At 41.0% G+C, this 19,442-nt stretch overlaps 1 protein-coding gene across 8 annotated transcripts in view; it reads left to right on the top strand.

The window, feature by feature from the left end:
• Positions 1-19,442, top strand: part of Lrrk (Leucine-rich repeat kinase) — a 56,746-nt gene that overhangs the window by 18,159 nt on the left and 19,145 nt on the right. For all 8 annotated transcript variants that reach the window (XR_015322800.1, XR_015322799.1, XM_022796409.2 and 5 more), the window contains 7 exons: positions 46-302; positions 5,489-5,605; positions 5,777-5,981; positions 6,382-6,559; positions 7,221-7,354; positions 11,587-11,774; positions 17,110-17,364. Coding sequence is in view for 6 of the 8 variants with exons in the window: in XM_022796409.2 (XP_022652144.1) it covers positions 46-302; positions 5,489-5,605; positions 5,777-5,981; positions 6,382-6,559; positions 7,221-7,354; positions 11,587-11,774; positions 17,110-17,364 (1,334 nt within the window). In the remaining 2 variants the exon portion in view is untranslated. The remainder of the gene's footprint in view (positions 1-45; positions 303-5,488; positions 5,606-5,776; positions 5,982-6,381; positions 6,560-7,220; positions 7,355-11,586; positions 11,775-17,109; positions 17,365-19,442) is intronic.

The following is a 19,442-nucleotide window of genomic DNA, read 5'->3' on the forward strand; positions in this document are numbered from 1 at the left end:
CCTTCAGAGTTCGTTATTCTACCCATTCGATGTACCTTGTGCTAGGTGTATTTGGAAATGGCTCATCGGATAGCCCCCGGCGACATTCAGCCCCAGTACCGTTTGTCGAGGACGGAGAGCCTTCCGCCGGCGAAGAAGACGAATCCAGACGTTGTGGGGGCGTCGATAACGGTCCTAGTGATCGCCCAACTCTACATTGCTTCACTGTGGAGGAGTGTATTCTTGCGGCCCACGAACACCAAGCAATGATTAGCTGCGAAGAACATGGCACGATTATGCTCGCAGACATCGCACCGGATGCGGTAAGAAAATGAATTCATAGTTACTATGCATGAGAAGGGCAGCAAAAGTTATAGACACAGTGGGTAAATTAAGAACAAACAAGTTTACAGCAAAACCGCGTGATAGATAGGAAAGACAACGGCCAATATTGAGGACAAGAAATATGGATAACGATTTCAGAATGTGTTTATTGTCTTTCTAAAATAATCGCGCTAAAATATCGATTCCCCTTAGTCGCATGAGTAGTCTATAGATGATGCTGAGCTACTGTCGACCCTTTAACATGGTTCATCTGCATGAGGTGGACGCTATAATAGACGAATATCATTTGTGCCAAGTTGTGTGCTTACTAGTATTATGTGCCATCCTATCGCAGTTATAGGTTATACTGCCAGTGTGTAGCATTTCCGAGTATAGCACACATGTGATGTGCCTGAAAGGTCAGTGTTCTGTGTTAAGGACTACGTTGTCTGACGTATTCATCATGATATCTAATGCAAACTGCAATTGCTACTAGTTAAATACAATATAAAAGTCTACGAAAAAAAAGGATTATGCATTGGCAACTATATCAACAGATTAAAGGGGCAAAAAAATCCACACCACCAAGGACACATTCAACGTCATTTATAAATATTTATAGTTATGAAACCGATTAGTTACCTCAATCAGACTAGAAAACTAGCGCTGTTTAAAAGAGAAAGGGCAAACATTAAAACGCTTAATAATAATAGTAATAACAAGTGTGCTTCATTTGCGTTGGACGTATAGTTTAGTTGCACGATTTATTATATGAATGTTTTTATCAGTATTTAGGCTACTGCACAAGCAATAGGTAATGCCCTCCATAGAAAAATGTTGTTTATACGTACGTTCGATGCCGCATTCACTTTAATTAATTAACAGATGATACTGGGAGCTATTAACAAGGAGTAATATCTAACAGCGTAAATAAAGATTATATAAACCAATCGTTCTCAAAATATGCGAACTAGCCCATATTAGTGTGATGAAATCTAGATGACGGCCCACGACAATATGGTTCAGTCCAGTTGCCATTGAATAAGGATGAGTGATGAGAAACTTTTCACAGATATTTCTTGGTCGCCTGAGTTTTGTCCTATTGGAGCCTTATATGATCTTTGGCGTCTGGGCGCATAAACAGATATCCTCATTCCTTTTTGCACAATGTTGCCGACGTGTATCCGTGTCTTCCGGCGGGAAACTGCTCTATACTTCACTAATTTAAGGACGTCCACTTTATGCACCGAAGCCTTGCAGTAAGGAACCACCAGCAATGCTATTCCTTTACCCTAAACCAAGAGATACAGTTTCACTCACAGTTCAGAGAGAAAAACTAGCTAATCTTGTACAGAACTTTAATACAATCTTACTTAACCTAATACGTGTATGCGTGTTAGTTGAGATTTATTTATAACTATTCTTAGAATTCAATCGTTGTTTGACAGGAAATGAAGTGTAAATACTAAATCCATCTGAATTAACTTCTTTTAAACTATTCACTATTTAAAAACAATGTGAGATGAAGCAATTGTTCGGAAATTTATAATACAAATGCACCCTTGACCATGGCAGAGTACATTAGAGTTTTTTTTTCAAAAAATATCAAGTTTCATAATTATCGAAATTGCTGTTATAGTTGAAAAAACAACTTTAAGTTTCGTTAGTCCGGTAAAAAGATTGAAGCCCCCTCCCAGAGCGTTTAGACTGCTGTATATCCTGAGTGTCCGCCACAGGTGCAAAGAAAGTAACAACGATGGGAAAGAAATCCCAGTGAATTTGAAAACAAGATAATTACGATATATATTAGAAAATTTGTTTTAGCGACGAGGCTTATAGACACGTTTTTTAAACGGAATTTGCAGTAACAACGTTAGTAGCAATTTAATAATTAAGCAATAAGTTAACGATAAAACATTGCTTTCATCGATATTTTGATTAAGCAAAAGGCTTCATATCCTTAAAACACTTTTGATGTTTCTGTTTTAATGTTTCAATGTGATTCTGTACAAACGCCAAGTTTTCGATAAAACTATCTGGGCCGGCTTTTGTTACTGCATTCAGGCCTTGGACAGATGCAAATCGTCCGGTTTGTAGCTGCAGGAATCGCTTCTCCAAAAACTTTCAGATGTGAGATTTTCTGCACCTTGTAAATCTTCTCCGAGTCAGGTTTGCTATCCAGTTAACCCTACATGAAGATAGTTAGATATGTCGAGTAGCTAATTGAACGCAGTCACCTCCCTTCGGCCTTACGCTTCCTGTTCCCTTTCACCCAGTTCTTCCTTGCTTTTCTCTCGATTTTGTACATCAATATGTACTGAATCAGGCCATTGAACGACCCACCTTGATCTAGTGGAGGGATGCAACTTAAAGGGGGTAACACTGTGATGGTAGTTTATGGAAGCCAAGAATACGGGGGACCATACGAGAACTCATTCATGTGCTAATTTACTACCAAACCTCAATGCGCAAGGTTGACTACTAGTATAGGGTGAACCTTTGACATTTTTTTGATCTTAGTGAAACCACAACAGCAACTGCCATTTTGCTATACAGGGAAAACAATGTCTAAAGAGGGTTATGTTTAGCTTTTGCATCCAATTAGAAACATGTGCTGGCGAACGGAAAAACAGGAGACGGTACTAGAGTCTAAGGAAGGTTCGTCTCAAAAGAGAAAAATGCTGCTTTACCATAGAACTTGACATCTGGGGTAAGCTCTCTATGAGATTATTAACGCTAGAGACACTTAATAAAGTGCGCAATACTCAACGAGGCTTTCTAATTATGACATGATGTAAGTTATCTTGGGTCAACTTTACGATTAGCACTGGTTGTTCGTTTTAACTTTAGTGATAGCCGGTGGACAAGAGATTTGTAGCGTGATCTTTTGGCGCGGAACCTCAAACCTAAAAGTAAAAAATACTGAATAGATTAACCGTTAACTTATATTGTGTAAAAAGAAAACAACAATTTGTTAATAGAACCTATCTGGATTACGATTTTCGTGTGACTGCGGCAGGCCCAAATAAGTTATAGATGAAGGAAATTAGAATCAATTTTTAGAGGAATGATCGTGGTAATTCAAGTAGGATAATTATCGTACTACGAAATGCCAATAGGGAATTAGTTGGTCTACTAGCGAAATTACTGTTTAGCACTTCGCAGTCGAGAAATATCAGTGAGTTATCGTATCCTGCACAGATTACATCTTTCGCCGAGATTACGAGAGAGAGACCGACGTATGTGATCGGACGCAACTCATGAAAGTTACATGTGAATCAAATGAACTTTACCCTCACGCCACCTTGCGCCAAAGTAAAGGGTATAGTTGGCCGATTTGTCCAGCTTCAGAGTCACAGCCTTTCACGCGTGGCGCAGTCGGTACGAATCTAATAGGGCACGACATAGAGCGAAACAGCTCTTATCGTCTTCTCTCAATAGATGGCCAGCGGCGAAGATAAGCCTAGTAAGAGAAAGGTCTCCATGGGACAGGCGTATTGGATACTAGGAACCCACCGTATAGTACAAATGATTATCCTTGTAATGGTAAGTGGTATCCTTGAGTACGATGGTAAATGAATAATAGTAATGAGAATATAGAACTATTATTATGGATCTTTTGCTTTTATTTTATTTATTTAGAAGATTTATATAGAATCCTTGTTTTTGTGATTAAGGTAAGGACAAAAATCCATCGCTAAATTTTCTGACGGATAACAATATACATATACATTAGCAAAATAAAGTAATATATATATATATATATATATATATATATATATATATATATGGTAATGATTTTCCAAGATACTTCAGTGTTCCGCGACATAAATATAAAAGGGTATGGCATAGTACTGAAAACTGAAGGTATACCTTTGCAAGATGACGTTTTCAGATTACGTATTGCAGCATTAGGCACGACATGACATTGCAGAAAACCTTTCTGAAAGCTGGTCAAAAGCCCTATATAAGCGCAAACGTGGCCATTTAAGAGACATACTACTCTATGCTAACAATAAACATCTAGTATGATGTGCGGGAAATTTCAATTATTTACATGTACTAATGTAAATAATCGTAATGTCATTTTTATGACACGCATATTGTAGCAACGGTATAAGCATCCTGTTTTCTTAAATTAACAAATTCCGCTCACAGCTTTGCGGATTGCATGGACTGAGAGAAACACTTATTATACGTGGGTTTTTCACCAGAACTTTGTTGTTCGTTATTGAGCTGCCTATGACACAGAGGAATAATTGAATTTACGATGTGGACGGTCTTCGTTCGGACGTTTGTCCTCTACACACATACTGGGTGTATGATAAACTACCCTGCAGAGTAACTAGACCCGGGTCTGGCGGATTATGGTCAGCGAAGGGAAGAACTATCCTGATAGATCTCTGAGCGACTGCGGACCTGCAACTATTTAATCTTGTAAATCTGAGGATGTGAAGTGGATTTTGTTGAAGCATCATACATCAAAGTAACGTTAGACGTAACATAGTTATTTTAAATAACGAGTACAAAAAGAAAACATCTGTCGGACTAAAAATATTTTCACCTGATTTTCCCTAATAGCACACACGGTACAGACAAAACCTGAAATGAGAAATTTGGGTGTCTAAAATGATCATCATAATTCTATTGGAATACTTTTCAACATAGGAATTTCAATAGGTAGTAGGGAGCGAAATCTCTAAGGTATCTTATGACGATACCGTAACGGTAAAGCACGAACCGAAACGAGCTTTCGTGAATGCATTTATTGGTACCTGGATTGTATGGTCACTTTCCTGTATTCATCACGATCCTTGTAGCTATTATACAGCTATGCGTGTTATCAAGTTCGAATTTGTATGCTTCAGCAGCACGAGCTCGTTTGGAGATGCCTATTGCTTGCTCTACGCCGGTAGGCTGCAGAAAACAGACCTAGATCGGTTTGGTCCTGGCAAATGTTCAGCAGCAGTCACGGTAGCACCACCATTTTTTAGGAATGAAAATGAGAGCAGGGAGAAAAATAAAGTGAAAAGGACTGAAGACGTGAAACGTCAGACCGGACGCAAGATAAAGCCCGTGCGCAGAATCCTGTTCCCAGTAGAACCTACTAATGCCAATGATTTATATGCAATCCATTGAATATCCTTGTTAACTAACCACAATTTATGTTCTGATCAATTTACAGGTATTCATTGATATGAGCGGACGTTACCTGATAAACCCCGATGACATTAAACGGGGTAAGATGCTTGGCAGAGGCGCGTTCGGGTTCGTGTTCCGAGCTTCCATGCGAACAAAACTAGTGAGTGTGAATCGGATGATTTATTTGCAGGAGAGTTTTACGACAGATTTCCGATGTAGATGAGTACGATTTCCAATTACATAGAACTAGTTAATTTACGCTGCGAGAATCTAGCCAAAATCTACCTAGGACATTGTCGCATCCTATCTTTCGGTTTCCGCTTCTTTATAGGGCTACACCGATGTTGCCCTCAAGATGCTACAGCCTGTTGACCCTGGTTTCGGAGCGCGCCATAGCGACAGTATGGCTTATAAGGCAGCTTCATCAAAGTGGGTTCGAGATCCTCTGCAGTATGCTGCTAAAGCCTATTATACAGCTCGACAGGAACTGCTTGTTCTCCAGGCACTGACCCATCCGTGCATCGTTCCGCTAATCGGTAATGTTCAGCATATTAAAGCTATAATCTAGGTTGTAATGTTTCATTTTGGGGCAGACATGTTCAATTTATGATGCCCTTGTAAACCGTTTAAGCATCGAGCGGCACGTTATGAGTCGTTTCGAAGGGACTAGTCCTGATTACCAACCAATCTTTTAGTATTTGCTCAACAAAAATTCGTGTCTTTCTTGTAAATGGCAGATATTTTAAGTAGACATAGAGCTAATTATTAATTAGCGACATCGCGTTATCCATGACAATATTGTCGATGTAGATTGTATAGTCACCTGTAGCCGTACTTGTATATTGGCAGCTGATCTTGAACTAAGCGAAATTCAGTTTACCAACATCTAAGAAAACCAGGAAGACAGGTGTTCTAGCAACCTCGTCCTGCTTGCAGGTGTCTGTCCACGTCCACTTGCTCTTGTCCTAGCCTTGGCCCCTCGTGGAGCGCTTGACGCGATTCTTCGCGAGTACCGTCGGTGCGGAGTACGGGTGGAAGCCTTCGCCCTAAGAACTACAGCGCTACAAGTAGCACGAGCCCTGGAGTACTTGCACCAGCAGAGAATAATTTACAGGTTTGTACGACTAGAACTTACTTCTATTAACGAACTTGCAGTAATCCCTAATAGCCACAGCATCATACCGCTACAAGATGGATATTCGTGTTCCAAATGTGTCTAACGCCCTTCGGGAATAACTCATGAAATATCTGCCACAATGAAGTAGGTATTTACTAAGCTAGCCGGGTAGCTTAATACAGCATTATCTAACATATTGACATTCTGGTTAGGTAATTTCTAATATCCTCAAAGTAACGTTTATATCCTGTGAGATCGAGCGAAAATGGTGTGGATTTTGTGCTTTCGACGTGCAAAACCAGCAAGTAGCGCAGCATATGCGCCAACCTTGCTCACGATTGATTATTATTAGCGCGAACATATTATAAAAACAAACCCTTAATATTAATATAATAGAAGAATAACATCAATTAAAGTTACTACCATAAAATTTGGCGCCCACGTTTGTTTAATTCACGCTTATCAAGCCTGTTGCATTGGCGATATTCGAGATGTGTTAACGGACTAATTATATTCATTCAACTCACTCTTAAAATTAATTTGATAATTAACACTACTAATTTGCAAGAAACACATGTTTATTTCAGAAGAGTGTATGATTTGTGCGCTTCGGCGAGGTATACTTACCTTGTTCTTTATCTTTTTTGGTGTACGTTAGGGATCTAAAGAGCGAAAATGTACTTGTTTGGACGTTTCCAACTCCGACTCAGCTGGAGGGCCCCGTCCGGGTGAAGCTTGCTGACTATGGAATATCGCGAGCCGCCCTTCCGACCGGAACAAAAGGGTTCGGGGGTAAGTTCTATTTAAAGGCGCCATATTGCAATGCAAGTTGCGGATCCTGTGACTCTAGATCGAACGCATCGCGCTAGAACTAGCGCATTCTAACATTGCCCGTTAGCGTTTTCGCTGCTAATTAACGACACACGTTAAAATATATCCTTCAAACCGCAAGTGAGCGTGCCCGTAAATGGCTAGTGATGGACGTCGTCCAGCTATCCGGACCGCTAATTAGCAAAACTCTCACAAGATTTCTATTTACCGTTCGTACCTCCGTAAATCTAAGTACAACGAGTGAAATTGCGTTTCCTTTTATGTGTTTCCTATACCAATATCGTATAGCATCTCGTTTACCGTAACAATGACTATTTCTTTAAATATCACCAGCGGTAAATGCGCGATCCGCTGTGATTTTTTGAGCAGATATTGTCGACGCAATGAGGGACAGCGGCACTGTAGTGGCGTCACGTAAATAGGACAGCTAGTTTTTCTAATAGAAACCGACGCAATTGAGATTTCTGATCACCACACTTCAAACGTGTGCAATACAGCTAAAACGAAGCTAATGTACACGGTGTGCAGTTCATCCACATTAGCTTGCTAGTACAATAGTCCATTCTGGTTAATGCGCTCGTATTTGGTTGATTCACTTCACTGAGAAGTAGAAAAGCGTCAGTGAAGTCATCATACCTTACGTGTGAGTTCGACTTGATTTTAATAACAGTATTATCTATTTTTATTCTATTAACATTCGGGTATTTCTTTGAGGCTGCAAACTTCACTACGCATTATGACGCGACACAACCCCAACGGTTACAAAAGTTGCTGGTCATATTACGAGTTTATCGACTGCTGTCTTGTTTCGACTACTAGAACTTGCTTGTCAGCTCTCACAAAGTACAAGTTAATACGGTGTTGCAAGATTTAGAAAACTACAAAAGTGACGTACTCACATAAAAAAAGTTTACGAATGGCCATTTAACAAACGCTTTCAGGGATAACAACCACCGACATAAACATTTCAAATGTTTATAACACGAATAAGGTTATATTTTATAACCCTCCTTTGACGTTGATGTTGTTTCTTTTTTCGTCTGGTACGTGAAATTCTGCACGCTGAAGGCAAAATAAGAACAAGGTTACTTAACGGCATATGAGAGCAACGAACCTTTTACTTGCGCTGTTAAAGGCCCTTATATCTAAAGCCCGAGGCGCACAATACTTGTAGGTTGGATGTTCGGACAGATCCCATGCCAGCTCCATTGACTACTTGTGTTCATAATACAAGGGGATGTTTTTTACTGGAAACTCGAAGTCAGTTAGTATGGACACACATACAGAAATTAAGCAACATAAATTATACCCGACTCGTGAAGTTGAAGCTGAATATGTGAAGGTAAAAAGTAATATGTGAGGTGGTGCGGTCTTACCTCTACTTTCGGCAGCGTTATGTCTCCTGACGGTTGTAGGGAAGTTAGCGTCAACTGTGAGCAGCCAGAAAGACCTGGTCAGGAGCACAATTCTTTAGTTCATCGACGGGGCATAATGAGCCAACTTGAGACAAACTTTGACGCCCCCTCTGGAAATTTACCCTGAAACAGAGGTTAGACGCATGGTAAACGTGGCGCAGATAAATTTGAGGTCAAATGCCGAATTTATTGACCTTCATGAATTTGTTTCTCCTCTCAGTGTGTAACCAGCCCAGGGGTAGGTTCGACCCGAGGGATTTTAAGTCCAAATAGTACATTCTGTGCGCTATTAAGGCTGTATGTAAATTTCAAGTAGCGTTGTTTTACAGTATAAAAATCTTTTGTCTCAACGAAAAAGGGGAAATACCACTGTACTATTGTCTTTGTTTGTTTACCCAGGCAGCATATTAAGATCATTAAAATGGTTCTCTACTTTGGTTGAGCCTCAGAAATGGTATAGCGTTAGGGGTGCAAGACAAATTGTTGTAATTAGTACCTACTGTGTTGTGATGTCTATCAGAATACGAATGGCGAGGTTCGCTCGTGAGGTGGCAATAACTGCCAGGGCTTCGGTAAGTGGTAAAACCGAAAAAGAGGCCGAATTGTATTATAAGCACCTGTTCAGCTTTGTGTTAAAGCTGCTAACGAACTTTGCTATTGACTTCTTGTTTAAGGACGATGTTGCTTTAATCCACTGACGATATTAAGACTAAAGAAATAAAGCGGAGACGCCGAAGATGCGAACGTATAACGAAAATTCAACTGAAGCACCTCTTAATGAAGAAGGTGATACGTTGGTCGGAATGAGTGGGGGCTCTAGAAAATAAATAATAGAGTTAAGTACAGTTAGATACTCATTGAAAGAACGTATTTTTCTGTAGATTTTGCGAAGTTATTTACGCTAGGCGCAAAAATGTTTTCAGCGTCAACCCTTCGACCATACTGTTTACGTTTAAAGTCGTTTAATGGTTAACGTATCTCCTCATGACGTTTCCTCTTTTTAGAACGTTATCATTTCAAAAATTGATCGCAGCCATTGTGGATGGGAAATGCTTAGCTGATATCGCTATATTTCATCATCTATAGGTAAAATGCTGGGGGGTCATTGGACCAACGGCTTGCTCTCTTCTCGAAGTTCACAAGTATAATACTAATAATGGAGCAGGTGTTCGCAATCTAAACATTTTTTAAAGCGTCCAATATTAACTTGACTGTATCTAAATGAACTAATTACTAACGATAGCTGTAAGATAATAGTATAAACTTTTTCTAACCTAGCTCTGAGTTTTTTTTTTTATACCACAGTATGTTTACATATCTGCGCTGGTCTTTCTTTCAAAGTGTTCTTAAACGAGGTACATCTGTCTCTTTTTTTCAAAGGACGTCTATTTTGTTTTCCCCTCGAGAAGGTTACAGCTTGACCGCAATGCGCTGAGCCAGACAGCTGGGTTGTAGGGCGAAAGAGACCATACAAATAGACGGAACGCTGCTTTTGATAGATTTAGCTTATTCTTCGCAAACTTTCTCATACGATTCCTTACATGATCTAAATAAATATTTTGGGTTTGTTAATTAACAATCCAGGATATCTGCGTCCGGCTGATGTCAGACCTTCGATAAATATTACAGGATTGGTTGTGCCCATAAATGAGCTTTATGCTTTCATTATCCTATTACGCCTGGGGCCGACATTTGCAGCAAGAGAAGTATTCCAGATAGAATTGTGCCATTTTTTTACAGTGTACCCGAATGGCTGGTGCTCGTTCTGTGGCTTTCTTAGTACTGTTGCTGTTAATAACTTCATCTCAGTCTCACTACTTATAGTGAGGCACAAAGAACGGTGCGTTTTAGTGCGCGTTGTTTCCTTTTTGGGCGATGACGTCACGAATAGCTGGAGGGCATGGAACTACTACTAGTCACGCAGACAAACGCGTACAGGGACGTATGACTTAGCAGCTGGCGAATGGCGGATAGGAACTGCAAAAATAGCCTAGTGGTTCTCTGCCAAGCCGTACTACGATGGGACATGCGCCGGTCCAAACCTGGGCACTCGACGCCTGTGGTACGCAAGCAACGCTCACTAAGCGCCCACCAAGCGCACTGAAAAGAGCCGGCTTAACTAAGATTTTCTGGCGTGCGGCCAAAAGAAAATGACATTCAAGATGTGTTTCGTTATCAAAAAGCGAGTAAACTTCTTAACCGTGCACACGTTAAAAGCACCCAGGTCATAATAGGCTGTAGATATCCGTAGAATAGGATTTTTGTATTTTTGGCGTCTGCGTATTATTTATTGCTTTCTATTCATTGTCATTATATTGTAACGAATTCCAACTTTTCTCAGAGTTATTATAGATATAGAAATATAGATATTATAGAGATATAGAAATGTGGAAATTCTGTAGTAGTATAATAAGAAAATCGCAAATGACCATTGCTACTGATTTTTTTGCACCTGACCTGAACTGAAGGTGGCCATTCTAAGAACACTTTTATTAGGGCGTTGATATTAGTTATTCTTAGTGTATAAATGAGATAAGTACGACCAGAGCTAACATTCTGCGCCCGATGTTGTTCACGAACGCGATGGACTCTCTATTTCTAATTTCTAAAAATCAGTCGAGCTCAACGCCGTTATTCTAATGCATGTGCTTATAGATCGATTGATTGTACAGTCTTGTAGCATGCTGCTGATGCTAAGTATAGAGAAGTGGCTTGTATACAAGTCTGTACGTGAGAAAATACCTGTAATTGGTGCCACCCTTTGTACCCGTACTTCAGGTACTGAAGGCTTTATGGCACCGGAAATTGTTCGCCACAATGGCGAAGAAGAGTACACCGAAAGAGTCGATTGCTTCTCATTCGGGATGTTTCTTTACGAACTTGTGGCTTTAAGGCCACCGTTTGAAGGCAGCGACTGCGTCAAGGATCACATCCTGGATGGAGGACGACCAATGTTAAGCCACCGGGTAAGTGACGAATTTGTTATGAGAAAACCGATCGTGCTAGTTTATTTCATTGTTGTTACCGCGATGAAGTGCTACCTGTTTTCATTGCTGCAGCTCCGTTCTTCAGTTTTTATGATTAGTATTTACTATTAAACAAACAGTTTTTATTGATTTTAAAATGCATTAACCATTCGTCAGCTTTACTGCCGATACGCCTTTCTTATTTAGATATAATTGTATTAGATACGATAGCTTGATTCGTGAACTTCATCCGACCCAATCACTATATAAAGTGGCGTGTTTTACATTTTTTAGTGCAGCATTTTCCACCGAGGACTCTATAACTGACAGCAGAGTTCGAAAGAGGCTTGCTAGGTTTAAAGGTAACATCTTAAACCTGGAAAATCGGTTGATGAGGCCCAACGAAAAACACGGTCGAAAGTTCGAAGAAAAACAGCCATCAAACAGCTTTGGAGTTTGTTGAGAAGCTCGGATGAGTATCTAATCTTGCCGGTTATCTAAATCTGTAAGCTTTAATCAGACTGAAAGGCACTGTGACTTCACAATTTGAGGCAAAAGCCCTATGCAGTACCGCTTCTCCTCACAGCCCCACAGCGTTTCGGCGACACAAAGCCGGCGTTACCGCAATGACAGGCTCCTACACAGAATTGTTACGGGTGACTGGAACTGGTATACCTTCGTCGGTATGAGGCAAAGGAATAGTCTGCATCAAGGGATACACCTGAACCCAGAGTTGAGCCAGATATCTCAATCCGGGAAAAACATAATTTGACCTCTATGGAACTGGAAGGGTTTTGCACACTGGAATATATGGAGAGATGTAAGGAGGTGGACAGGAACCTGTACACAGCTAGTCAACGAAATAAGACTTGTAGATAAAGATAAGTCATCCATCGGTAAAACTGCAAGCCACAGATTATAGAGGTCGCTGAGGTCGTCTTGTCAGAGCCTGAATAAAATATATCTGTGCCCATGGGATTATCCAGATCTCGCGTTAACGAAAAAATACTATATCAGGTTATTGCTAGAGGCAGTTTGTAACCAAACGTTTGGCATTGAAGATGGTTTCAAAAATTTCGTGAAAACAAAATTCTTGGATATCGAATCTGAACATTTTTAATAGATAGAATAAAAAGTGGTTGAAACGCTCGAGCAGGTCGTAAGAAGTGAGGGCGAATCCTACTAAATTAATTTGTTACTATAATTTGGGTAAAATGCTCTTTTTCATTAGTACAAAAGACGGATATTACTTATGCACCAACGTAACATACTGCAAACGCTAGCGGCCATAAAGTACAATAACTTCATACCTTAGTACTTGCTCATTAATTCATTATAATTAGTACCTCTATTTGAACTAGCTTTCGACTATGAAGTTGCGGCTTGCGGGTAATTACGTATTTTAATGACTTTTTTCTATTATCTTTCTTTCTAAAGAGCAGTGAGGGAAACAAGGAGTCAACTACAGCACAAACGGTCGACGCACATATTCACTGGCCATGCGCCAATACGGGTAGCAGATTCGTTCTAGGCATACGAGTGGTTTTATACGAAACTCATAAGATTCACACATTTCTTTTTAATCAGTGTGCTCTTAGAACCCATTTATAAAGCTTGTGTGGGATCGCGGAATGGGACCTAGTGGATTCATAACGAAAACAACTTAGCAAAATACCTTTCGGTACTGGGTTTGCATTCGCGTAAATAGGCATGCTATTACGCACGAGAAGAGCCAGCAAAGCCAATGTGCCGCCTGCTTAGTTTCTAAGCTCTAAATTACATGCTCCTAGTAGCAGGACCTTGGTGAATATTTGATATCCTCCCCGCTTCTTTTCTCTCTGCTGCGGTGCCTGTGCCCAGCGGGCGCGGAGAAGACCGTTGTGGGCGCTCCGCGAGAGTGGCCCGGAACGGGACTCCTGTTTGAGCAGCAGGGGGGCATCCAATAGAAACTGTGGTAGTAGCAGCACCACCACTACCAAAACATACATAGGGGTAAGTAAGATCCTATTCGTTTAAGTTTCTTTACCCGCACAATCCCAGACGCTCCTGTAACCCTGCTGGAGTGCCTCGCTTATGTAGCAGTTTAGTCCTTGAGGTCGGGCCGATGCACTCCGCTTACTCCCTCCACTTGTAGAAGAACTGCTAGCACGTCAGTGCGAAGCAGTTTGTCAGCCGGGAGAATTGAAGGCAAGTCGTAGGCTCTACGGGGAGTTTTTCAGGGCGGAACGGAGCTTGCTTGGTGGAAAGCGATTGATCTTCGCTGTGGGAACATCAGATAGTTCAAAGCGTTTTCTGCTTGTAGAACACGCACGAATTAGGCGACTACGACACCGAAGTAGCTCGTGATGATAATTACCTAATAGGAATCTTGCTTTTTTTGTGCTTACTAACTTGCGTGAGGTCCTCGGACTTTATGAAAATTGTTCGATGCAGACATCACATGGCGAACTTTACTGCATTGCTCAGGCTGAATACTCTGACTATTTCCATTTGAATTGTTTTATGAGTCAGGCACGCATGCCGGCTCTGTTATAGGAGTCTGCGTGATATGGCATTGACATGCTGTACATGGTGCATTATAAGGCTGACGCTGTGATTTGACAGCTTTCAAAGTAGATCTTTTTTATGTGCCAGAGTGCGGACAGTTCAGCGGAATAAGGTAAACGTCCCTAAAGAGCTTTTCTTCACTTGGCGTGTGCAGTGCAAACGCTTTTTGTTTAAGCTAGCCTTTGGTTTAAGCCGCCGAGCTCAGGCACGCTCAGCTCGAGAGACTGAACGTCCTTTCGTTCAAACGTGGAACTCACTGATAGAGGTTGTCAGGTTCCTTCTCTAGAGGGAACTTTACCTTACAGGATTTACAGGTATGACCAAAAACAATCAAGGCCCAATAATTAGTTATATGGTTTACGTGATCTTTTTTGACTATCCACGTCAGTTTAATTAGTTGAGTGAAGAGACAAAATGGCAGATCATATTTATGTAGATTATATTAAAATAACATAGAACTAATTCTAGAAACAACGTAAATGATGTACACGTGTCTTTGCAATACCGACATGTCAGGATGCACCAGTGCGTCTATCTAGAGTGAGCCAGACGATTGCGCATAGCCGATGAGATAACACAAACATATTTGTGATTACACAGACGCATTTATATGGCCATGTAGATCTGTGGATTCAACCAGCAAAAATGGTGTATTTGCGCGCAATTTGGATGCACATTTTTTGGACTTCTGCAAAATTGTTTTCAAAGGTGCTTTCCTTTCATGAATAATTCAATCCTACACCTTTGTTTTCTGGGGTTTGGTAGTAGTTCTGCACCCAGCGACCAAAAAAATGAGTTGGTAAGCTTTACGATAAAAGGCGAATGACGCAACGTTAGATCGCAGCACGCAGCAGTGTCACCGAACGCTCTACACGAAACCCGCGATTATCTATGCGCGTTGTTATGTATGTAGCGTCGTATCTTATACTGGTAGCACTGACGTTACGATGCAGTCATAGTCTGTTACTTTGTGCCAGCACAGCTACAGAAAAACGGTCAGACGCACCACGTTTCGAGGCGTTTTGGATTGTCTGGCTTTCCGGATTGGTCTCGGCATCCCTTTGCTAGATGCTTACCTAGCTGTGTAACACACTTGGGACGTGCGTTCCTGTGGTAGGCTGCTGTAAGCCTATGTATGTCTCGGACTCCCAATGTTCAGGAAAGAGGACAGAAGGCCGACCGACTACGCAGATAGCTCTGATGAGGGACGATGAGGTTAGAGCCACCAGTTACCCGCACAGAGTCGCTCATGACCTACCGATGCTGCTCGTTCCGCTTTTTGTAAACACTGGCGCTCGTAGTCGAGTCGCCTAACTACTAGGTCGCTGGTAGGAGCCATGTCTAAATCTAAATGAAGACAAGTTTGTTCATGTGGCAACGGTAGAGATTCTCAGCAAGCTTCGGTCTGCTGCATGTTGGCCAACAGCAGTATTCTCGCATTGCGCACATACCGGCGTAGTTTACCACAACACACATGTTACTTCAGGACTACGACGACGTTCGTAGGACTGGTAGGACACGTCTCGGAGACCGCGATCATCGGTGCTATGGTTGGAAGTTTAGACTTACGACAAGCGTGTACAAATATAGCCACGGCAGTCAGACCCACGGGTGGACAGGCAAAAAACAACCTAGCTAGGTGGGCAGGAGCACTTCTTCCTTTTGTATAGCACTGCCAACCATCTCTGTTTCGTTCCGCGCACACTCTGTTCCGACTGCTATGATAGAAGAGATAAAGGGGGACCGGCATCCATACACAGTGTATACACACCATTCTTTAAACTAATAACATTCAGGAGGAAGGTTTAATCTTACACCTCCAAACAGATAGTCAGAGGTATTCCAGTGGCTCCGAGCGGGTCATTTTCATAATGCTGTGCAGTTTCCTCTTTTTCATCCTTTCCTCTGGGGAAAATCGTGGCGTATGGTGTGTTTATGGGGATGTGTCTACACGTGAGTCTGTACATGTAGAGGGTGTTCGTTAGACGAGGAAAAATATGTTATCATATTCCTTGAGGAAAGCAACGGGGTAAATTTCCGAGAGGCTGCCACTACTCCGCAGTTTCCGGCCAGATTCTCCAGAATTGACATTGTTTAGTCTGAAATTGAGTTTGAACTTACACGTTTAGATGCAAGCGTATGTCTCTCGTCAAGTTTGGCACAAGGAAAAAGCTAAAAGGGGACAGAATTTCATTTTGTAATATGTGATATGTTATAGTTACATATAGATTTGAGGCGTTTGTTTAAGCAACTTACATGCCAGCGCAGAGCCACCTAAAGTTACGGGTTAAATTGCTTGGCAGCTGCGTGTTGTTTGGATCCGGTTGGCCCCGAAGTTTTCGAGACTAGGTAAATGCTAGAAGTTCTTAGTTATGTAATCATAAGAATGTCATTAAGACTACTTAGTGATATGCTCGTTAAGACCTACATCTAATTTATTAATTCAAAATTATGAAACTCAGAGTCTTCTTTAGACAGCTTTCTTTTTCTAATATGGGTAATGCAAAATCGGCATGATTGAACCAGATACGTATTAGCTACTAGCAGTAATCTGGGCGATTGTGCGAGTGGTTTGTTAGCATCCGATAATCTCTATTTATTTATTATTATTAAAAAAAACTTCGTCTGTGAAAATGTAAAGCTTGATTTATTCGTTTAGTTTATCCGCTCGGGAGCAACATTTTTACCTTTGTGATCTTTGCTTCGATAGCGACATAACTACAGAGAGCAGCTATGCTAAATATCGTTGTGTTTCTTTTCAATTTTCGAAAATTTTGTAACTCGTTAGGAGGCGCTTTCTACCCCTGGGTACCAGTTGGACCTAATGACGAGGTCGTGGGCACAGCTACCAGCTGATCGACCTAGCGCGTCTCAGCTTGTCTCGATTGTAACAGCGCCCGAGTTCGGACACTTCCTCGATGCTGTATCGCTTAAGCACGATACGGTATCCGCGTGCGCCGTAGACAAAAGCCTTTGGATGGCGAGAGTGGACGGCAAGGCGCAGCTACTTACGAGCGATGGAGGCACCTGGGCACAACTTAAGGTTCGTCTAACAGTTAATAGCTACATACATGAAAAGAACCCATGTGGAAAATCTTTATGGATAGACCAGACATTGTCATGTTAGCAGATGTGACTAATAGTAACGTAGGTAAACAATACACTGTATGATATTTTAAGGAACTTGAGAGTAGCTTTATGAAATACATTTATTAGAGTAACGTCGAAAAGAAAAGCAAGTCCACTTTGAGCAGAATTTTAGATTGAGAGATTTTAGATTGGTTAAAAATTTTGGCGTTTTTTCAATTCTTTTTACCCTATATCGTGTAAAATTATAATTTTACACGATATAGGGTAAAAAGAATTCTCACTATTACATCTTTTCGCGTTCGTAATGAAATCTAGAGAGGTTTCCACCGTTGTAGGCTTTGTCAATGTTACGAAACTTTGTTTCCATTGTATTTATCCGATAGAAGGCAACATGGCACTAGTCGTTATCCTTTATAGATATCGTGCTGTTTGTTAACAATAGAAGGCTATAAATAAACAATAAACGTAGAAGTTAAAGCAATAACTAAATCTGATTGCTGAGTGCTATAGCCCGATATTCAGATGAGACGTCCGCGACATAGAGCAGCTCCGTACCAACAACGCTTTTGTTATGTCGAGAACGTCTCTTTTAAATAACGTATTACAATACCAAACGGATTATAGTTACATATATATATATATATATATATACATTGTCGATACGTTATGTCTGTGCTCCCTGTGGGTTATTCTATACCATTTACAAATGAACTGAGTTAACGCCTGCACCGAACACCATCTATTCGTTCAACTAGTGCACATTGGTGATAACTGTAATTTATTTCTACAAGTAGAAAGGCGTCCATATCCACATTAGGCTATTTTACAAGTCGTTCGCCTACAAATGTATGCTGTATTGGGCATCGCCCTATATAAACACAGCAGTAAACATATTTTTTTGTTTGTGTAGTAGGATTTGTTATAACTATACGCTAAATGTGTAGATAAGCGATGTTCGTAAATACGATGTAAAACGCATTCGTGGGTTTGAACTAGGGTTTCGGTGCCATGTTGGTTGATCATTTTAAGGGAACTCATGTATTTTGCAGTTGTATAATATAGGCGTACATCAGTCCATGCAAGCCACTTTCGGCCGAATCCGCTGACAGTCCGATCGACCCATTGTAAGCTATTGATCCCAAATTCCCTATGAATATTTAGTTATCAAGGTGTTAAAGGAGAGAAAAGTGTATGGCCAGTTTTTGAAACTACCCGTTTGTGTAGCATAATAAATAGCGATATTTCGTACACGCATGTTGCGCATAGTCAAGAGCTGTGCATCAATAATCATATTCTCTACTTTGGACCTTTTTCTGTGTATTGTCTTGTGCTACTATTTCTTTTTTTGGGGATGTCAGGGGTTTCCTTAATCCAGAGAGCTTCATCCTGACTACATGCTTCATCATTGCAGTCTCTCTATGTTGCCGCCGCTTGCATTGCCTCAGTCTGCAGTCCTTCCTGTATAAGCCGAAGAAAGAGGATGGGTTTGAGACAGCAGGGGAATAGTGGGGTGTAATGCCACTATGACAGTACTCAAGGAAAGGCTGCTAATGAAAGTTGGCTGTGGCCATGCATCGGCAGCGCAAATACTTTAGGCACGATAGAGCGAAGTTGATGCTTGGAACGGAACAAGCTTAGGTCACATTTGTAGGACACAGCTGTACACTTACAGTATGCAAAAAAACAAGTACATGCGAACAGCGATCTTGCTGATAATAAATAATGCCACAGTTTCGCCGTTGCTGCGGCTTCAGTAGCTGTTATGGAGGCTATAGTGGTACCCTATAAGTCTTTGCAGCCCTGAACCGGGTTGGTTAACATTTTACTAAGTTAAACTTTACTGAGCACGCTTTACGTCGGCGAAAGTTTCTCGTACGCTCCAAATGAAACAGAAGAAGTCCAAAGAAGCAATGAAGATACACAGAGATGATTTGCTGTGACCAAATGTTCCTGGTTCGATCCGACGTACATTCTTTATGGATCATAATGAGACCCATTTCATCGTTGTATCTTAGCGTCTTGTCGTTGTAT

The sequence above is a fragment of the Varroa destructor genome, unplaced genomic scaffold, assembly GCF_002443255.2.
Source record: "Varroa destructor unplaced genomic scaffold, Vdes_3.0 BEIS01000003.1, whole genome shotgun sequence".
Lineage (NCBI taxonomy): Eukaryota > Metazoa > Arthropoda > Arachnida > Mesostigmata > Varroidae > Varroa > Varroa destructor.